Raw genomic sequence first — 17,106 nt, 5'->3', positions numbered from 1 at the left:
ACACACAGATAGGATGGAAGCAGTAATAGTAAATCCATTTGGAGAATCAAAACGCAAACATTTGAATGAAAAAAATCTTTGTTTGGCAAAGGCTAGTAGCGTTCCGGTATCATGTCTGCTCACTCCAGATTGTTGTGTGCATCCATTTTTTTATGTTCCAGGGAGCTACTATACTTTGTCTTCAGATTTCTTCTGCCTAGTGTGACTCGGGCAAGCTGTAGGTTCTTTGCGTTTCTATGTATTTTTTTCTATGATAAAATGATATTATTGTGGAAATGATTAAACGTGTGTGTGTGTGTGTATATAGTTGTATTAATGCCTTTTATAAAGATACAGGCCCACCCTACCCAAGTATGCCTTGACCCTAAAAGTCACCTGTCAGTTGAAATGAGTAATTGGCTATTATGGCTATTATGTGGAAATATGTTTTTAAATATAACCAGAGGAAAAGCAGTTAATTAGTATCGTGTGTTTTTTAAGGCCTTTTCACACCGCACATAGCAAAGCGCAGTGCGCTGTCGATGAACCCGTTGATCGGTTGTGTGCTGCTCCAACGCACCAACAGAATGCCGTGTTGCGCCGCCTGGCTGCGTGGGGGGCGGGCTTTAACCGCAGCGGGGATTTTGTGCCGGATTGAAAAATTTTCAATTTGGGCGTTGTGCCGCAGTGACGTCAGACCATGATTCCAATGAGAGAGTGAGTGACGGAGTGATTTCAGAGTGAAAGAGCAAGATATTTTGGTGTTGTTCTAGGCTCTAGTGGAAAAAAAGCATAGAGAAGCTTCTCAGTCATCAATTAGATGTCGCTCACGGAGGAGCCTGAAATCCTTAAGATCCCACCGTGCCTTTTTAACTGGATGAATGCATTCCATTTTCTTGCTGCCACTCATCATCTCCTCTTCCTTCCTCCTCAGTAAAAGTAAAGCCATGGCTTTTCATTGTAAAAATGTCAACGTAGAGCTGCACCCTACGTTGGGTCCAAACAGGAAAAAGCACCAGGCCACTTCCTGTTTGGTTTCTTAGCAACTCTCAACAAATATGGCAAGCTTGAGCGGGCCGGCATCCACCCTGTGCCCTATCCCATGATGAACGCTGGGTAAAACAAGTGCGGTGTGAAAGCCTTTATCGCCAACTACTGGCCTGGGGTGAATATTACATTTGACTCGTTTTATGTCCAAAAATACCCTAAAACAACCACCCCCCCCCCCAAAAAATTTTTTTTCCTAAAACCTATACATATACTGTATATTTAGTTAACCTTTGACTTTTCCAGGTAAAGCAAAAACAGATTATTTTCCAATACTGACCTGGCTGCAGACAGCAGAGTAAAACAAGGCAAAATAAAAGCAGTACAACAAACTGTACGTGATGTACACAAACTGTACACAATTAATTATGACCATCCAGTATTTCTGTCTCAAGATGGAAGAAATATAACCCCAAGAGCCTTCATTCTCGTCAAGTGATAGTACTGACTGTTGGTGTGCCTCGCGTCACACACATCAGATGACTTCAATCCTAATGTCACGGGTTCAAGAAATAGATGTCTACAACAAATGTCTCTTCCTTCCGTACATATCTTTAAAGGCGTTCTACTTGAGGAGTCAATACATCACTTAATGGAGTTGTACTATCACAGCCTCTTTGAAAACTACTCTTTGCAATGACGTTACAGACAGATCAATCCACATTTCCCATGCTTGATTTTTGACTTGAAGGTAAATTACACTTAATCGTTGGAGCATCCTAGCCAGATATTACTTACTGTTGCTAGAATGTGAGTTCAGAGAAAGTTTAAATTGTTTTTATAAAACCCATCTAATCTCATAAAACCAAATGCTACTGATGATGCCACAAAAAGTAGGAAACAGGTAGGCTGTATGCTCTATTTTGACTTCAGCGGTGTCTCTGACATATTTTACTTGAACTCCACTATCAGTCCTTGTGAATAATCCCCTTTTTCTTCTTGCCTTTGGGTTATAGTGCCACCTGTTGATTTGCATCGTACTCAATTTTTTTTAAAGGAATGTCACAGGTTTAGAACAATCCTAATTTGATTCGATAGTGACAGAAAGTAGTTTTATATCATGCATGCGTGGAGATATTCTCAATCTGTGAGACATCTGAGTAGAATCCTGGCCTGAGTCAGCATCCGCCTCATGTCTTGTCCTATGTAAGAGCCCGCCAGTATGTCAGTGAGATTCCTCTCTTCCAGCATCACATCCTCCCTCCCGCTTGCCTGTCTTCCATAACAACCCCCCACACCTCCTGCGTCCTCAGGAAAGGCAGTTGGCTGTTTTCCTTGTGTTTATCGAGCAGGAAGTGGAGCGGACTGGGCGGCTGGGCTCGGTGTTTAGACACCGAAGGAGCTGAGCCCGCTTGGGCCCGGAGCCCATTGTTCTCTATCTGGCAACTGCCGGGGTTTATATTTGTTATTGTTGCTTAATTCTGTCTGACATTGTGTCAGACCCCGGCCGAGGAAAATTTGTGTCTATGTGTACATGTTTGTGTGTAAGTGCATGTTAGTGCTTGCTCACTTCAGAAGTGACTATAGTGCCGTGCAAGTCAAAGCTATGCAGGAAAGGAAATCACGGACCACTTCCATAGTGATTGTTGACCAGCTACGATCCCACTCTGATTAATTGACTTTGTGTGCTATAGTGGAACCCACGGTGAGACGAACTTTCCCATAGTTAATAGGTAGTATTTTCTGTACTTTATACCGCTGCTGAGATGACTTCTGTGCCATTGTCAGACAGGAAACACAATTAAAGATGGAAAAAGAGTTTTGTGTAAATCGGTTTAGTAGTTCCACTGGAACAAAATATACAGTGGGTACTGAAAGTATTCAGACCCCCTTAAATTTTTCACTCTTTATATTACAGCCATTAGCTAAAATCATTCAAGTTCTTTTTTTTTACCCTCATTAATGTACACACAGCACCCCATATTGACAGAAAATGTTTTTTAATGTTTTATTCAAAAAGACAAACTGACATATCACACATATTTAGACCCTTTCCTCATTATTTAGTAGATGCACCCTTTTGACTCTTTGGGAATGATGCACCAAGTTTTTCACACCTGGATTTGGGGATCATCTGCCCTTCCTCCTTGCAGATCCTCTCCAGTTCTGTCAGGTTGGATGGTGAACGTTGGTGGGCAGCCATTATCAGGTCTTTCCAGAGATGCTCAATTGGGTTTAAGTCAGGACTCTAGCCTGGACCATTCAAAAACAGTCACCGAGTTGTTCTGAAGGCACTCCTTCGTTATTTTAGCTGTGTGCTTAGGATCATTGTCTTTTTTGAAGGTGAACCTTCAGCCCAGTCTGAGGTTCTGAGCACTCTGGAGAAGGTTTTCGTCCGGGATATCCCTGTGCTTTGCCACATTCATCTTTCCTTTGATTGCAACCACTCTCCCTGTCCCTGCAGCTGGAAAACACCCCCACAGCATGTTGCTGCCACCACCATGCTTCACTGTTGGGACTGTCTTGGACAGGTGATGAACAGTGCCTGATTTCTTTCCACCCATACCGCTTAGAATTAAGGCCAAAAAGTTCTATCTTGGTCTCATCAGACCAAAGAATCTTATTTCGCACCATCTTGGAGTCCTTCCAGTGTTTTTTAGCAAACTCCATGTGGGCTTTCATGTGTCTTGCACTGAGGAGAGGCTTCCGTCGGGCCACTCTGCCATAAAGCCCCGACTGGTGGAGGGCTGCAGTGATGGTTGACTTTCTAGAACTTTCCCCCTTCTCCCAACTGCATCTTTGGAGCTCAGCCACAGTGATCTTTGGGTTCTTCTTTACCACTCTCACAAGGCGCTTCTCCCCCGATGGTCAGTTTGGCTGGACGGCCAGCTCTAGGAAGGGTTCTGGTCGTCCCAAACGTCTTCCATTTAAGGATTATGGAGGCCACTGTGCTCTTAGGAGCCTTAAGTGCAGCAGAATTTTTTTGTAACCTTGGCCAGATCTGTGCTTCGCCACAATTCTGTCTCTGAGTTCCTCAGGCAGTTCCTTTGACCTCGTGATTCTCATTTGCTCCGACATGGACTGTGAGCTGTAAGGTCTTATATAGACAGGTGTGTGGCTTTCCTAATCAAGTCCAATCAGTATAATCAAACACAGCTGGACTCCAATGAAGTTGTAGAACCATCTCAAGGATGATCAGAAGAAATAGACAGCACCCGAGTTAAATATGAGTGTCACAGCAAAGGGTCTGAATACTTAAGGCCGTGTGATGTTTCAGTTTTTCCTTTTTAATAAATCTGCAAACATTTCAACAATTCTGTTTATTTCTGTAAATATGGGGTGCTGTGTGTACATTGAGGAAAAAAATGAACTTAAATGATTTTAGCAAATGGGTGAATTGTAACAAAGAGTGACTAATTTAAGGGGGTCTGAATACTTTCCGTACCCACTGTACCTGTACATACCTAGTCTGCATACAAACACTAGCAGAAACATAACCCCCTCTTTCGCATTTTTGTACTTGGCTAAGCGAAACTTGGTCAGCCTAAAAACCTTTTAGTTAAACATTATTTTTATGGAGTGGATTTTCTTTTGACCAAATTCCGATTGTAGTTAATAACTTTATTTTTCATTTTAGATGACGACGAGCACCTGATCGAGCGCAGCGCTCAGACTGGAATGGTGAACCCTGGTGACCCCTGGAAGACCGTCCACCATGATGGGCCTGTGGCTCGCATCATCTACCGTGTCTGGGTGCGCTGTGACGAAAATTACTACGGCAACAAGTGCAATAAACTGTGCGTTCCTCGTGATGACTACTTTGGCCACTATCACTGTGAACCGTCAGGCACCCAGGTTTGCCTGCCTGGTTGGATGGGTCCCGACTGTAAGACAGGTGAGCTACACAGCCAGCAAGCATGACTACGGGCGGTCCTCGGTTTGTGGCGATGTTGGCATACGACGTATCGCGGTTACAAATGGCACGTAATTAACTAGTTTGCACAGTGGAGTAAGATAAATCACACTGCACAAGGCTCTACTGCCATACTGTTTTTCATACAAATATTTACTGTAATTTTTACTTTTGCGTTAGCATAGGTTAGTGATAGACTATGGAGAATTGACTTGCGTACAAATTTGAATTACGTTGCCGTCGTAGGAGCGGAACTCCAGTCGTAAACCACGGACCCTGAGCTTTAATGGTTATGTGGTATCATCTTGTCCCTGGCACACATTCCATATCTGATTGAATCCTCTAACGAATTACAAAATAGCAAACTGCCATTTATCAGGGGGATATGTTTCAGAACAACCCGCAGTGAAAAATTGCAATATATAGAGACCATATAAAAATGCATTTTAAAAAAAAAAACCACTTTTGGGGGGTATTCCTTAGTATTGCTGTTAATGTAACAGGAGTGTAAAATCTGTTGCTCGCACAGGTAAATAAATAATAGGCAAAGCATGCTTGCTTCAAGCTGTTTGTCGTTCCCAGTTGGTTTACTATGAAACTGACACATAAAACAAAAGAAAATTTAACGTAGCATATATACACAACAGAAATTAGCATAGATGTTACAGTAATTTAACTTTCCAACGACTGCTATTTAAATACACACGACCCAGCATCAAATGCAACAAAAGAGAATTAAACATTGTACTGTAGACCCACACAGCTCCTGACAGCGACTATTGAATTTCCGCAAATAATTGACGCTTCACTAAAAGTAAATATAATTGCTTTATTAATAGTTTAAACCATAAATATGCTGCAAACTATGATCCCAAAACACTCGAATAGCATTTCAAATGTTTACAGACATCTTCAAACATTGCAGTACCCTTAAAAATACAGTACAGTAAACGGCTTACAACTAAGCACGCCGATATATAGTACCTGTACCTACATGTCAACAATTAAGATGAATTACTGTAGCAGTCCAGTCTGGAGTAAAACAATGGATATACGAGGGATGATTGAAAGGTTTGTGGCCTCTGGTACAACTTTTTTTTTTTCATGACAAATTGAAACATTTGGTTTTCAACGTAGTCCCCTTGTAGGTTGACACACTTATTCCAGTGGTTGTGGAGTTTAAGGGTCCCCTCTTCACAGAAGCTTAAGTCTTTTGGCCCCCCAAGTACTGCTCTCCGGCATCAATGACGTCATCTGTGGCGAAATAGTGACCACTGAGTTCTTTGTTTCATCTTGGGTAATACAGTAGATAATAATTTGAGGGAGCCAAACCAGGTGGCCGTCCACCATATTCACCTGATTGATTGTGTACAACCAGTTTGATGTTTGATATTACAATACAGTAAATATTATACCGACTGTGCACAATATTTTGTCTTGAAAATTAAAAACAATGTAATTTATTTATTTTATTTTTTACAACAGAAAATTGCAGCTAGGCTTTTCGTCGAATAACAGAGGTTAGCTGCGAATACTGAATGTGAATATGTGGGGGTCCAATATATATATATTTAAACACCAAACTGTTCAACCAAACATACAGTATAACATTACTCACATGAATATATTCTATTCTATAAAAATCTGCGATAGTTGTGACGCAAGAGATGAGCTGCGATTCTAGCAGCGGTTTACTGTACATACTATAATTTCTCAAGCCAGTTTGTTGCATCAATGTATGTGAAGTTGTGGTAAACATGATAAAACTTCACCTTAAATTGGTTTGATTTAGTTTACATTTTTTTCTAATCGACAGGGGAATGGTTGGTTAGTTATTTAAATTCTTATTATAAACTAGCTACTCGTTTACATTTTGAAAAACGTTTTTAAAAAAAACAAAAAAAAAAAAATAATGTTTTACCACAGATTGCAAGTAAATTACTGATTTATAAATAAAGAATTGTACAATTGGAAATTATTGGCAGTGTCACCTTGAAATTAACGACGTGTGTGTTAACGGAGATGGCTTGGTTTGTTTTTCAGCTGAGTTATTGTTGTACACACAGGCTATAAAGTTGTGCCCCCTTAACCCCCAACTGTGCACAGCGAACCGTTAATCATGATGTCCTTGTTGCACTTACAAACTAACAAGCCTGTGCCCACCCACCTGCCCTTGTGAATGGGTGGGCACAGGCTTGTTAGTTCGTGTCCTCTTACTTTGCCTTTCCAAATAATATTCTTATGCATATTTACAACCTTTTAATTTTTGTTGGTTTTGCCTTTTTCGCCCTCTCCTAGCAATCTGTAAGCAAGGTTGTAATCTGCTACATGGTGGTTGCGCCATTCCAGGGGAATGCAGGTAAGACGAGCGGATTTACTTATGCTAATGATAACCTTCAGATTTTAATTTTGTCCAAGCAGGTACATTTTGTGCTGATACATTGTCTTTAATATTACATCACTGTATATAGTATAGAATTCATCTTGTATTACTCCATAATGAAATTAGAATGGCGGTCAGCAGAGCATAGACCATGGAGATTAGCATCGGTTTTGTAGATTCTCTGAAACCAATTTTTTTTTTTTTTTAGTCTTACCAAAGTCGTACATGATCCACAACTGCTCAGCTTATGAAGTTGAGCTGCAGTAAAACAAACATGAAAACAAAAACATAACATGTATTGCCAAAGGTACTGTTAAAAAAAAAAAAAAAAATCCTAAAGTGATAATTCCAAACGGTTACCCTCAGTCTTGCCTTTTTCTTCCTTTTTCCTTTTCTCCAATGCAGGCATTTCAATATCATTTACGTTCAGCACAGGCAATGCCTTGCCAGACATATTATATTTTTAGGCAGCGCAAATCCCACGCAGAATACCAAGCATCTCGTCATTTTGTTTACCACTCGAGACACCAAGACGGGTGTTGTCAATGTGAGCACTGTAAACGTGCCGGGAATTGCCATATCTCCTCTTCTTCTGCAATGCGCTTTTCTTTTTGAGAAAGGGGTAGTAGACAAATGAATAAAAAATACAAAATGAAAAGATTCAAAATGGTTCAAGAGGTTTCCTCAAAAAATACCCAAATGTAACTTACTGTCCCTTGCATCTTGTGCATAGAAATCAACACAGGCTTTGCGTTATTATTAGATTAAATGATTATGAGGAAGAGGCTTGACCTGACTTTATCCTCACTCCAGTTATCAGGCAGAGGAGGGGGTGAGGCATCTTCTTCTCCTGAAATGTCAGGTCCCAGAAGACAGGAAAAGTGATACGAGTGGTGGAGCAGCAGTAAAGATTCTTCCTGCTCTGGCATGAATTTAATGAAGCCTCAGGTCACAGAAACCAAGCAATAAATCCTTTGTGATCTCCTGGTGCCCTTTCATTCCCTTTATTTCATCAATTTTGTGGGCTTTACACAGTCCCATTTTGCCCGAGGCTTTTGTGCGTGCGCCATGTGGGGCTGTGATATTGAGGATTTTAGATCGGCACAGATTAGGCTTGTTCTGACATATTTGTTAAGGGCTTGTTGTGTCTTGAGAATAAATGGTGAAATGGTGTTGCCTCCATTTCCCCACTCTGGCTACCTTTGACATGTGCCAGTGCCATGATGTCGGAATCCGGTCAACGCCTATTTGGAGATGATTAACTGTACTAGAATGGCCAAGACTTGATCCACAGAAACCTGTTGAGACCTACAACCATAAGCACTGCCTGTAAAAGCTGGCCTTCATATGCCTTATTTAGTGTCGCTGTTCTGTATAATCAACACCGGTGTAGAATGGCAGACGAAGTCGATCTTGCAATTATCCACCTCTGGAGGAAGTTTCAAAGCCGTAACAATTGTTGCTGTCTGAAAAGTATTTGTACATCACGCAAGATGATGGTGCATCACACACACACATCGCTGTGAAAAAGTATTTGCCCGCTTCCCAAATTCAATGTGTTTTCATAGTTTCCCCACTTTAATGTTTAGGATAATCAAACAAATGTAAATATCAGAAAAAGGTAAAAACATAAAATGCAGTTTTGGTGATTTATTAAAGGAAAAAAACTATTCAAAGTGACCTGGCCCTGTGTGGAAAACGTAAGTGCCCCTTTTGTTAAATCATGAATGAATGTATTTATTTTCACTGACCACGTCGAAGCCTGATTACCTTCAGACCTGTTTAATCAAGAAGTCACTTCAACAGAACATGTCTGACGTGAGGTCGTCCAAAAGATCTAAAAAAGCTGCAACAAATTGCCACGATCCAAAGAAATTCAAGAACAGATGACTAATCAAGTAATTGACATCAGTATGGAAAGGGTTGCAAAAACATTTCTAAAGCTTTAAGACTCCAGCGAACCACAGTGAGACCCATTATTCACAAATGGAGAAAACATGAAATAGTGGTGAACCTTCCCAGGAATGGCTGGCCGAAAGAAATTACCCCAAGAGCACAGCAACAACTCTTGCAGGATGTCACAAAGGAACACAGGACAACATCTAAAAACCGCAGGCCTCAGTTAAGGTCAGTGTTCATGACTCAACTAAGGAAGGAAGAGACTGGGCAAAAATTATATCCATGGCAGAGTTCCCAGGCAAAAACCACTGCTGACCAAAAAGAACATCAAGGCTCATCATACTTAAACTAGTAAAATAACTAGTACTTTATATATATACAATATGAATGATTCCAAAGACTTTTGGAAGTCTATTCTATGGACTGATGAAATGGAAGTTGGACTTCGACTTTTTGGAAGGCGTGTGTGTCAATACATCTGGCATAAATGTAACAGCATTTCAGAAAAAAAAACATCATACCAACACTCAGACATGACGGTGGTAGTGTTGATGGTTTGGGGCTGCTTTTCCATTTGAGGACCTGGACGACTTGCTGTGATTGATGAAACCATGAATTCTGCTCTTTGCCAGAAAATCTGAAGGAGAATGTTCGCCCATCAGTTTGTGACCTCAAGCTTAAGCGCATTTTGGTTCTGCTGCAGGAAAAAAAAAAAATACACCAGCAAACAAGTCAACTTCTAAATGACTTAATAATCATAAATAAATAAATTCATGAAGGCTTTGGAGTGACCTAGTTAAATCCGGACTTGAATCTGTTTTTAAATGCTGTGGCATGACCTTAAAAAGGCAGTTCATACTCAAACACCCTCCAGTGTTGCTGTATTAAAACAATTCTGCAAGGAAGAGTGGGCCAAAATATCTCCACAGAAATGGGAGAGACTCCTTGCCAGTTATAGAAAACACTTTATTTCAGTTGCTGCTGAGGGTGGCCCATCCAATTATTATTTTATTTTTTTCACACAGGTAGCTTTGAATATTTTTTTTTCTTAATAAAATAACCATTTAAAAACATTGTTTATTTGGGTGATCTTTCTGATATTTATACTGATATTTTTGTTTGCTCTAAAACAAAATACAATTTAGAAAAATACTTTTTACGGGACTGTTTGTCATTTAAGAAAAGACTAAAAGTGCCTCGGTGACTGTCTCTCTCTCCCTCTCCCCCCTTTTTTTTAACCACTTCACTCGAGTGGTGGCATAACTGAAGCTCGCTTGTAAAATTTTGGCACCAAGCAGAAAATCAACCGCTTGTAACGTGAAAAACCCAGAATTCGGGGCACTTGTAAGTCAAGCTACCACTGTATTTGGTTGCAATGCTGCAGTGTGAAAGTACACCATGTTTGTAGGATCTGTTTAAAAGAGGGTTAAAAAGCCATAACTGCGTGTCCTTGTCGAAGTTATTGACACATTGCTGTCAGACCCCATGAAGCTGATCAAATAGAGTGGAGTAAAGCATGTCAAGTATACTTAGCACCCCCCCAACTAAAAGACGCTCAAAGACCTTGTCTCTGGGGTTGGCAGCGGTGCCGTCTGAAGGAGTGCTGGCTCAAAATAGGAACCAATTGACAAGACAGCTGGCTCGACGACACCACAGCCTCGGAATAGCCGGGTGTTGTCATGAAGCGGCAGGCGCGTGCGCAGCCTCTGTAAACACAAGGCCGTCCCCAGACACTCAGAACACGCCGCACCGCCATCATCATAGGCCTTCAGACACACCACCCCACCTCCTCCAGCCCAGTCCAGACGGGAGCCTGCTGGATGTATTCTTAACCTCTACTGCCCTGGAATGTCACCCACGGCTAAGATTAGTTGGTAGGGGTCCTTGAGATGGGTTGATCCAAGCTGTGATACAGTAACACATTTGTAAGCTTTTAAAATGCTATTACATTGTTTCGAGATCATAGTTTGTTGTATATTTATGGTTTAAACCATTAGTGTAGGCAATTATTATCACTTTTAGGTAGGGGTGTCAATTATTCGAGGAAATTCGCTATTCACAGTCAGGCTCAGTCACTATCCGTTTTGAATAGGGAGACTACACTGTACTAGTTTTTATTATTATTAGTTTTTTAATCAGTGAAAAATAAATGAAAAACATTTTTCATCTTGGGGTACAAGAAAACCCCACAAAGGTCAAAGGACAGTCTATAAAGACCATATATAAATAAGGAGAACCACAGAAGAATGGCTGTCCATTGTGTGAATGAAAATGTCAACAAAATAGCTAACTTTTTAAGTGATAGCCCAATAAAAACTGACACAAGACACGTTTTGTGTCCCAAACATCAATTGGTCAATGGCTGTTCAAATGCATGAATGAAGTTGCGTTGTAGTTGCACCATCTTGAAGCAATGGGGATGTGAATTGATTACCCTACTTGGTAGCAACCAGCAGAGGGCATATGTAATTCAGCCCTAGCTAGTTTACTCAATGGTTTCACAATAAATGAAAAAGGAAGTGAATATCATCTTATGCAAATGCTTGTGCTAAATAATGGCGCAGTGTTCCCCAGACTGGTGAAGTGGGCACATCTTATGTCTGCATCTCCCTGAACTTTGGGTAGCTTAAAGAAAAGGTGTTTTCATCTGACTGCCACAAAGCTCTTTTCAAGTGCTGGCACGCTCGAATTTCTCAACACAAATATCTAAGCTGGAGTTTATTTTGTCATGCTTGACTTACACATTTGAACAGGATGCAGGTTGAGCTTCTTTTTCTTTTGTCTGAACAAGGATTTGTTTAAATGTTAAAAAGTTGGAATGTCATTTCTTCTTTGAATAAAAATGGGATGAGAAACTGAGTTTGCTAATGTTTTCTGGTTCTGGAAAATCTAGAATATTTATACAGTATAATGTAACATTTAAAGAAAAGAATAAACTCATAATTGACTCTTCCCTTTCTGGACAATTCACTTAATTGAGGAAATGTGGGAATTTTGTGGGATGAATGTTGTGACAGTCTTTTTTTATTTTTGTTTTCTCTCTCTCTCTGTGTGCGCATAGGTGTAACTACGGCTGGCAGGGTCAGTTCTGTGATGAATGTGTAGTGTTCCCTGGATGCGTCCACGGCACTTGCAACATCCCATGGCAGTGCAACTGCGAGAGGAACTGGGGTGGCCTGTTGTGCGATAAAGGTATGCGAAGGTTTTTCTCTCATCACCTCCCACGCTTACAAAATTGGCACACTGTCATCCTGCAGGTACCCTCAAGCTATTTTTTCTTTTAAAGAAGCAATATATCAGTACAGAGTATTTGTGCAATGATCGTACTCTGCCATTAGCTTTCTTTTTTTGGGCAGGGGCGGGTGGCTTTGAGACATGCAACTTGTCTGGAACAATATTCAGCAGTTAAAAATCAACTTGAAACGGAATGAAATCTTATTGTGTCATGTTGAATTGTACTGGCGAAATATGTTGATCTAGCACCACAGTTCCTTGAATCCTAATTCTTGATTTTTAGAGAACTTTTTTGACAATTCTATACTTCAGTGTTGTGGGTTTGTCCCACTGCACAAAACAAAGTCCATATAAGTAGTAGTATTGATTGAGTTTGGTGTGGGGCAAAAAAAAAAAAAAGTGACAGTCTGGAACTGGACCTCGTCATACCCCTTCGTGAACTAGAACACCAATTGTGACCCCTGACCCTCTCTCAGATCCAACATGTTGTAGAGTGTCTCTCCAGAAGAATGAGAGAGAGGTTATTATAGCTGATAAGACAGGACCAACTTCATATATTCTCCCATTTCCCACCTATATAACGTATATACACTAGCGTATGTCCCGTAATTGGATGTGCAGTATGGATGTCAAGCTACCTTTATCAGGTCTTTGCCGTCTTTCCCCATTCTCTGACTGGAAAACAGCAGCTGTATAGTTTTACTGCTCGTGTGATTTGAGCACCAGCAGGGACACTTGATCCCCACACATCCTCTTGGTCACTTGAGTGCACTTTGGGGGATGAGAGTGGGTCCTAAGATCCCCAGTGGAGACTCATCCCTTTTCATTTATTTAGCAACCTTTAGTGTGTCCTGTCCTTAGGCTAAGACTGGTTCTCAAGGATCAATTGGGTTGAGTTGAAGTGTTTTGTATGTGGAAAAAGCACAAAGAAACAAGCTTAGCTTACAGTATCTATTTTCTTAAATAATTGGGATTCTGTGGCTGATTAATAATTAAAAGAGAGACCAGTTTCTAACTCCTTGAGCACATACTGTAAATACTGTAAGCCCACTCTCATGATGCAGAGTGGTTGAGGAAACACTCAGTGCTTCCCGTCAAACTGACAGCTGGTGCTCTATACTAAGCGAACACTCCGACAAGCTTCCCGGGAACTCCTGGCACCAAGCGGATGAATGTTGGCAGCCAATTAGCAAAGTTGAGGATGCGGTGGTAACTGATATTGCTTCAAGTTCATGGAGAAGTCTTTCTTTACATATGTCCTCCCTACACACTTGTATCCCTCCAAAAGGCATTTTGCTCATTAAAATAACAGAAATTAGATTTGGATGTATGCAAGGCAGATCCCTCGCTCGGTACGTTCAAAAATGAATGGAGCTGGCAACTTCCTTGCAAATATCCACACTTTCCCTTTCATTCTCGCCAGCATCTTCTCTCTTTAGCAACTTGCTTCTTCCTCAACTCTTAATCTATCTTTTTATGGTTTAAGAAATGTGATCAAGTACAAAATATTGTATATACAGCATCAAAGGCCTATACAGGCTCGCTTTTCAGGCCGTCCGTATAGACAATCGCTATTTGGGATGGACATCACGTTCCATCTGTGGAGCCTACCCTTCCCGCGATGCAGGAGCCAATCATGTTGAAGCGGGGCGGGTCTTGCCAAGAAAGGCCGTGGGATTTCCAAGAATGTCTGTGAAATGGGCCCCTCCCATTCCGGGGTTCCGCAATTGTAATTTGTTTAGTCTTTTTTGTAAAAATGTTGCTGCTTTTTTTTTTTTTTTATGTGTTCCCTGAAATGTTAGTGTTTCATGTTTTGTTTGTGTGTTTTCTGAAATGTTAGTGTTTCACAATTTGTTATTGTTTTGCACTTCCAGGCCACCGTAGCCTTGGCCAGTCCAATATATATATATATATTATATATATTATATATATTATATATATATATATATATATATATATATATTATATAATATAATATATATATATATTATATAATATAATATATATATATATATATTATATAATATAATATATATATTATATAATATATATATATATATATAATATATTATATATTATATAATATAATATATATATTATATAATATAATATATATATATATATATAATATATATATATATATATATTATATTATATATATATATTATATTATATATATATATATATATATTATATAATATATATATATATATATTATATAATATAATATATATATATATTATATAATATAATATATATATATATATTATATTATATATATTATATAATATAATATATATATATTATATATATATATATCCAGTGTTACAGACCACTAAAGTGCTAAGGTGGTAGGTTATCTGGGGTTGCCTTGGCAATGACACAGACTCCTTATTAAAAGCTATTGTACCATCGAAAGGTCCTAAATTTGTTAGTTTAAGGTGACATTATTACATAGTAGTTTTTTCAGCGTGATGAAGGGAGGCGTATGAATTTCATCATTCCAAAACTTGTTTTTAAAATAGTAATGGTGTATTTTTCTTAATTACCTTAATCACCTTGTCCTAATTTGCTTTTTCAAATTATTTGTCAGGGACCATGTACAGCAAACATGAGCAGAAATTCTCAGTTCTCTGTTGCTAATTCACATCTGCGGTCTCATGGCAGTAAGTTAGAATTGAATGTTTGTATATGCTTGGCTTCGTCAGTAAATTCTTAATTTTGTGAACTTCATTAATGCACATGAAATTGTCTTTTTGCCGTATTGATGCTTCTTGCGCTACTTTCAAAGAACTAGCAATTTAGTGTAAAACCAATATTTACAGTATTGCATGAATTATACAAGCAGTGTAAGTTAAGTTAAGAGTGCTTTAGTAATGTTGTGTATCGTGGAGGCAAGATGGTAAACATAATTCAAAATGTGTCTCATGGTCGTCGTCTTCGTACGTTTCCAGATCTGAATTACTGTGGCCGCCGCCAGCCGTGCAGCAACGGAGGCACGTGCATGAACACTGAGCCAGATGAATACTACTGCGCGTGTCCTCACGGCTACTCGGGCAAGATGTGTCAGATAGGTGAGTGTTTATTTTCAATAAGGATGGCCACAAGAGTATTTATGGTGATAGTTGGAGGAAAGTAGTGGTAGTATACGAAACATGATTTTTCGATTTTTAAGAGATTTTGCACCGTCTCAACCTGAGTAACGTTCCATTTATTGGATGCTTCCATCAGCTGAGCACTCGTGTGTTTCAAGTCCTTGTGCAAACGGTGGTACATGCCATGAGGGTCCCTCAGGCTTTGAGTGCCAGTGTCTGCCAGGCTGGGAAGGTCCGACCTGTGCAAATAGTGAGTTGTTCCACACACGTCTCATATCTCTTTGCACCTTTGTCTACCTGTTGACCATCTTTCCGTTTTTTTTTCTTCTTTTTTTTAAATAAACTGAATATTGTTATATTTTAAGTGTTCATTGTGTTTAAATGTACAGTGAACCCCAGTTTATCGTAGGGGATAAGATCAAGACCCACCCGCCTTAGGTGAAAATCCACGCTATAGAAATATGAAACACTTTTCCCTCCCAGTGTAGTAAAACGTTACGATAAAACAAAGGAGAAATAAACATTGTATATTTATTTACTGAAATGTTCAAACAAACAATCTAATTTTATCTAAAGTCGGCGAGCAAATTGCTAACATATAATGCGAAACATCATAGACGGGCAAGATGGAAATTAGCATAGCATTAGACATAGACAGAAATGAGCAAATATGTCACCTGCACAAATGCACAATGTACATTACTGTACATTCACATTAGGTACACCTGCACTCGCCAATGAGGTGAAATACAAAGTATCAAAAACTAAAAATTGCTTGTGAAGCAATTTGAGAGAAGCTGTCACCATATTTAGTGTTATTTCTAATATTCAGGTACCGTAACCCATATAAAGTGTGTGAGGGTCAAAATACTACAATAGTGAATAGAATATAACGGGAACATCTCAGTATGATATAATGCACTTCTACCAAAGTTGATGCAAACTCTTTTTTTTCAAATTGACATTTTTTTTTTTTTTTTTTTAAAGATAATCATGATTTAAATCCAACGACTGTGACTTCTACACCATTGCAAACTATAACCGCAATTTTGAATATTGTTAAATGAATACCTCTGTGCTACTGTCAGTCAAAACTGGTATTTAATGTTGTATGTACTCAGATTTAGACGACTGTGCTTCCAATCCATGTGCCTGGGGAGGAACCTGCATCGACCGGGAGGATGGTTTCGAGTGCGTGTGCCCACCTGAGTGGGAAGGAAAGACCTGCCAGATTGGTGAGTATCATAATTCCATCTAAGAATCAGAATGCGTTTCTTGTTGCGTGCCATATTTGTTCTCCCCTTGAGAATTTTTTTTTACATGCCACTTCCTGTTTGTACCACTTCAAGAAACCAAAAATACAAATCCTATGAGATGCCAGCAGAATTACTCACTGTTCTGGATAATTGTATTTTCTGATGGGGGAAACATATAGTATGCAACCACAACTCTATTGTCAATATTCTGGTAAAATGGCAGCTGCCTACTGCCCACTTTTTTTCCCCACATTTTTATGAGCTACCAGTGGGTCTATATCCGTTTCTGTATGGCTCCTGTCAAAAGCGGACATGACAGGCGCGAAGCCAGGAAATTTACAACTGGTAAATAAAGTCGGG

At 39.5% G+C, this 17,106-nt stretch overlaps 1 protein-coding gene and 1 long non-coding RNA gene across 5 annotated transcripts in view; one reads left to right on the top strand and one right to left on the bottom strand.

Annotated features, from left to right (window-relative positions):
• The window catches only part of jag2b (jagged canonical Notch ligand 2b), a 61,025-nt gene that overhangs the window by 25,273 nt on the left and 18,646 nt on the right, over positions 1-17,106 (top strand). For all 4 annotated transcript variants that reach the window (XM_061753276.1, XM_061753275.1, XM_061753273.1 and 1 more), the window contains 6 exons: positions 4,604-4,861; positions 7,178-7,238; positions 12,223-12,353; positions 15,350-15,469; positions 15,627-15,740; positions 16,612-16,725. In XM_061753276.1, coding sequence (XP_061609260.1) covers positions 4,604-4,861; positions 7,178-7,238; positions 12,223-12,353; positions 15,350-15,469; positions 15,627-15,740; positions 16,612-16,725 — 798 coding nt within the window. The remainder of the gene's footprint in view (positions 1-4,603; positions 4,862-7,177; positions 7,239-12,222; positions 12,354-15,349; positions 15,470-15,626; positions 15,741-16,611; positions 16,726-17,106) is intronic.
• LOC133467987 (uncharacterized) lies at positions 5,807-8,221 on the bottom strand. The gene is made up of 3 exons (XR_009785346.1): positions 7,623-8,221; positions 7,477-7,520; positions 5,807-6,133 (listed from the first exon to the last, which is right to left on the bottom strand). It is a non-coding gene; the product is annotated as an uncharacterized LOC133467987 (long non-coding RNA).

This window comes from Phyllopteryx taeniolatus, chromosome 18, assembly GCF_024500385.1.
Source record: "Phyllopteryx taeniolatus isolate TA_2022b chromosome 18, UOR_Ptae_1.2, whole genome shotgun sequence".
NCBI classification, from domain to species: domain Eukaryota; kingdom Metazoa; phylum Chordata; class Actinopteri; order Syngnathiformes; family Syngnathidae; genus Phyllopteryx; species Phyllopteryx taeniolatus.
Note: the sequence above shows the minus strand (reverse complement) of the source record. Positions and strands in the feature narration are given on the sequence as shown.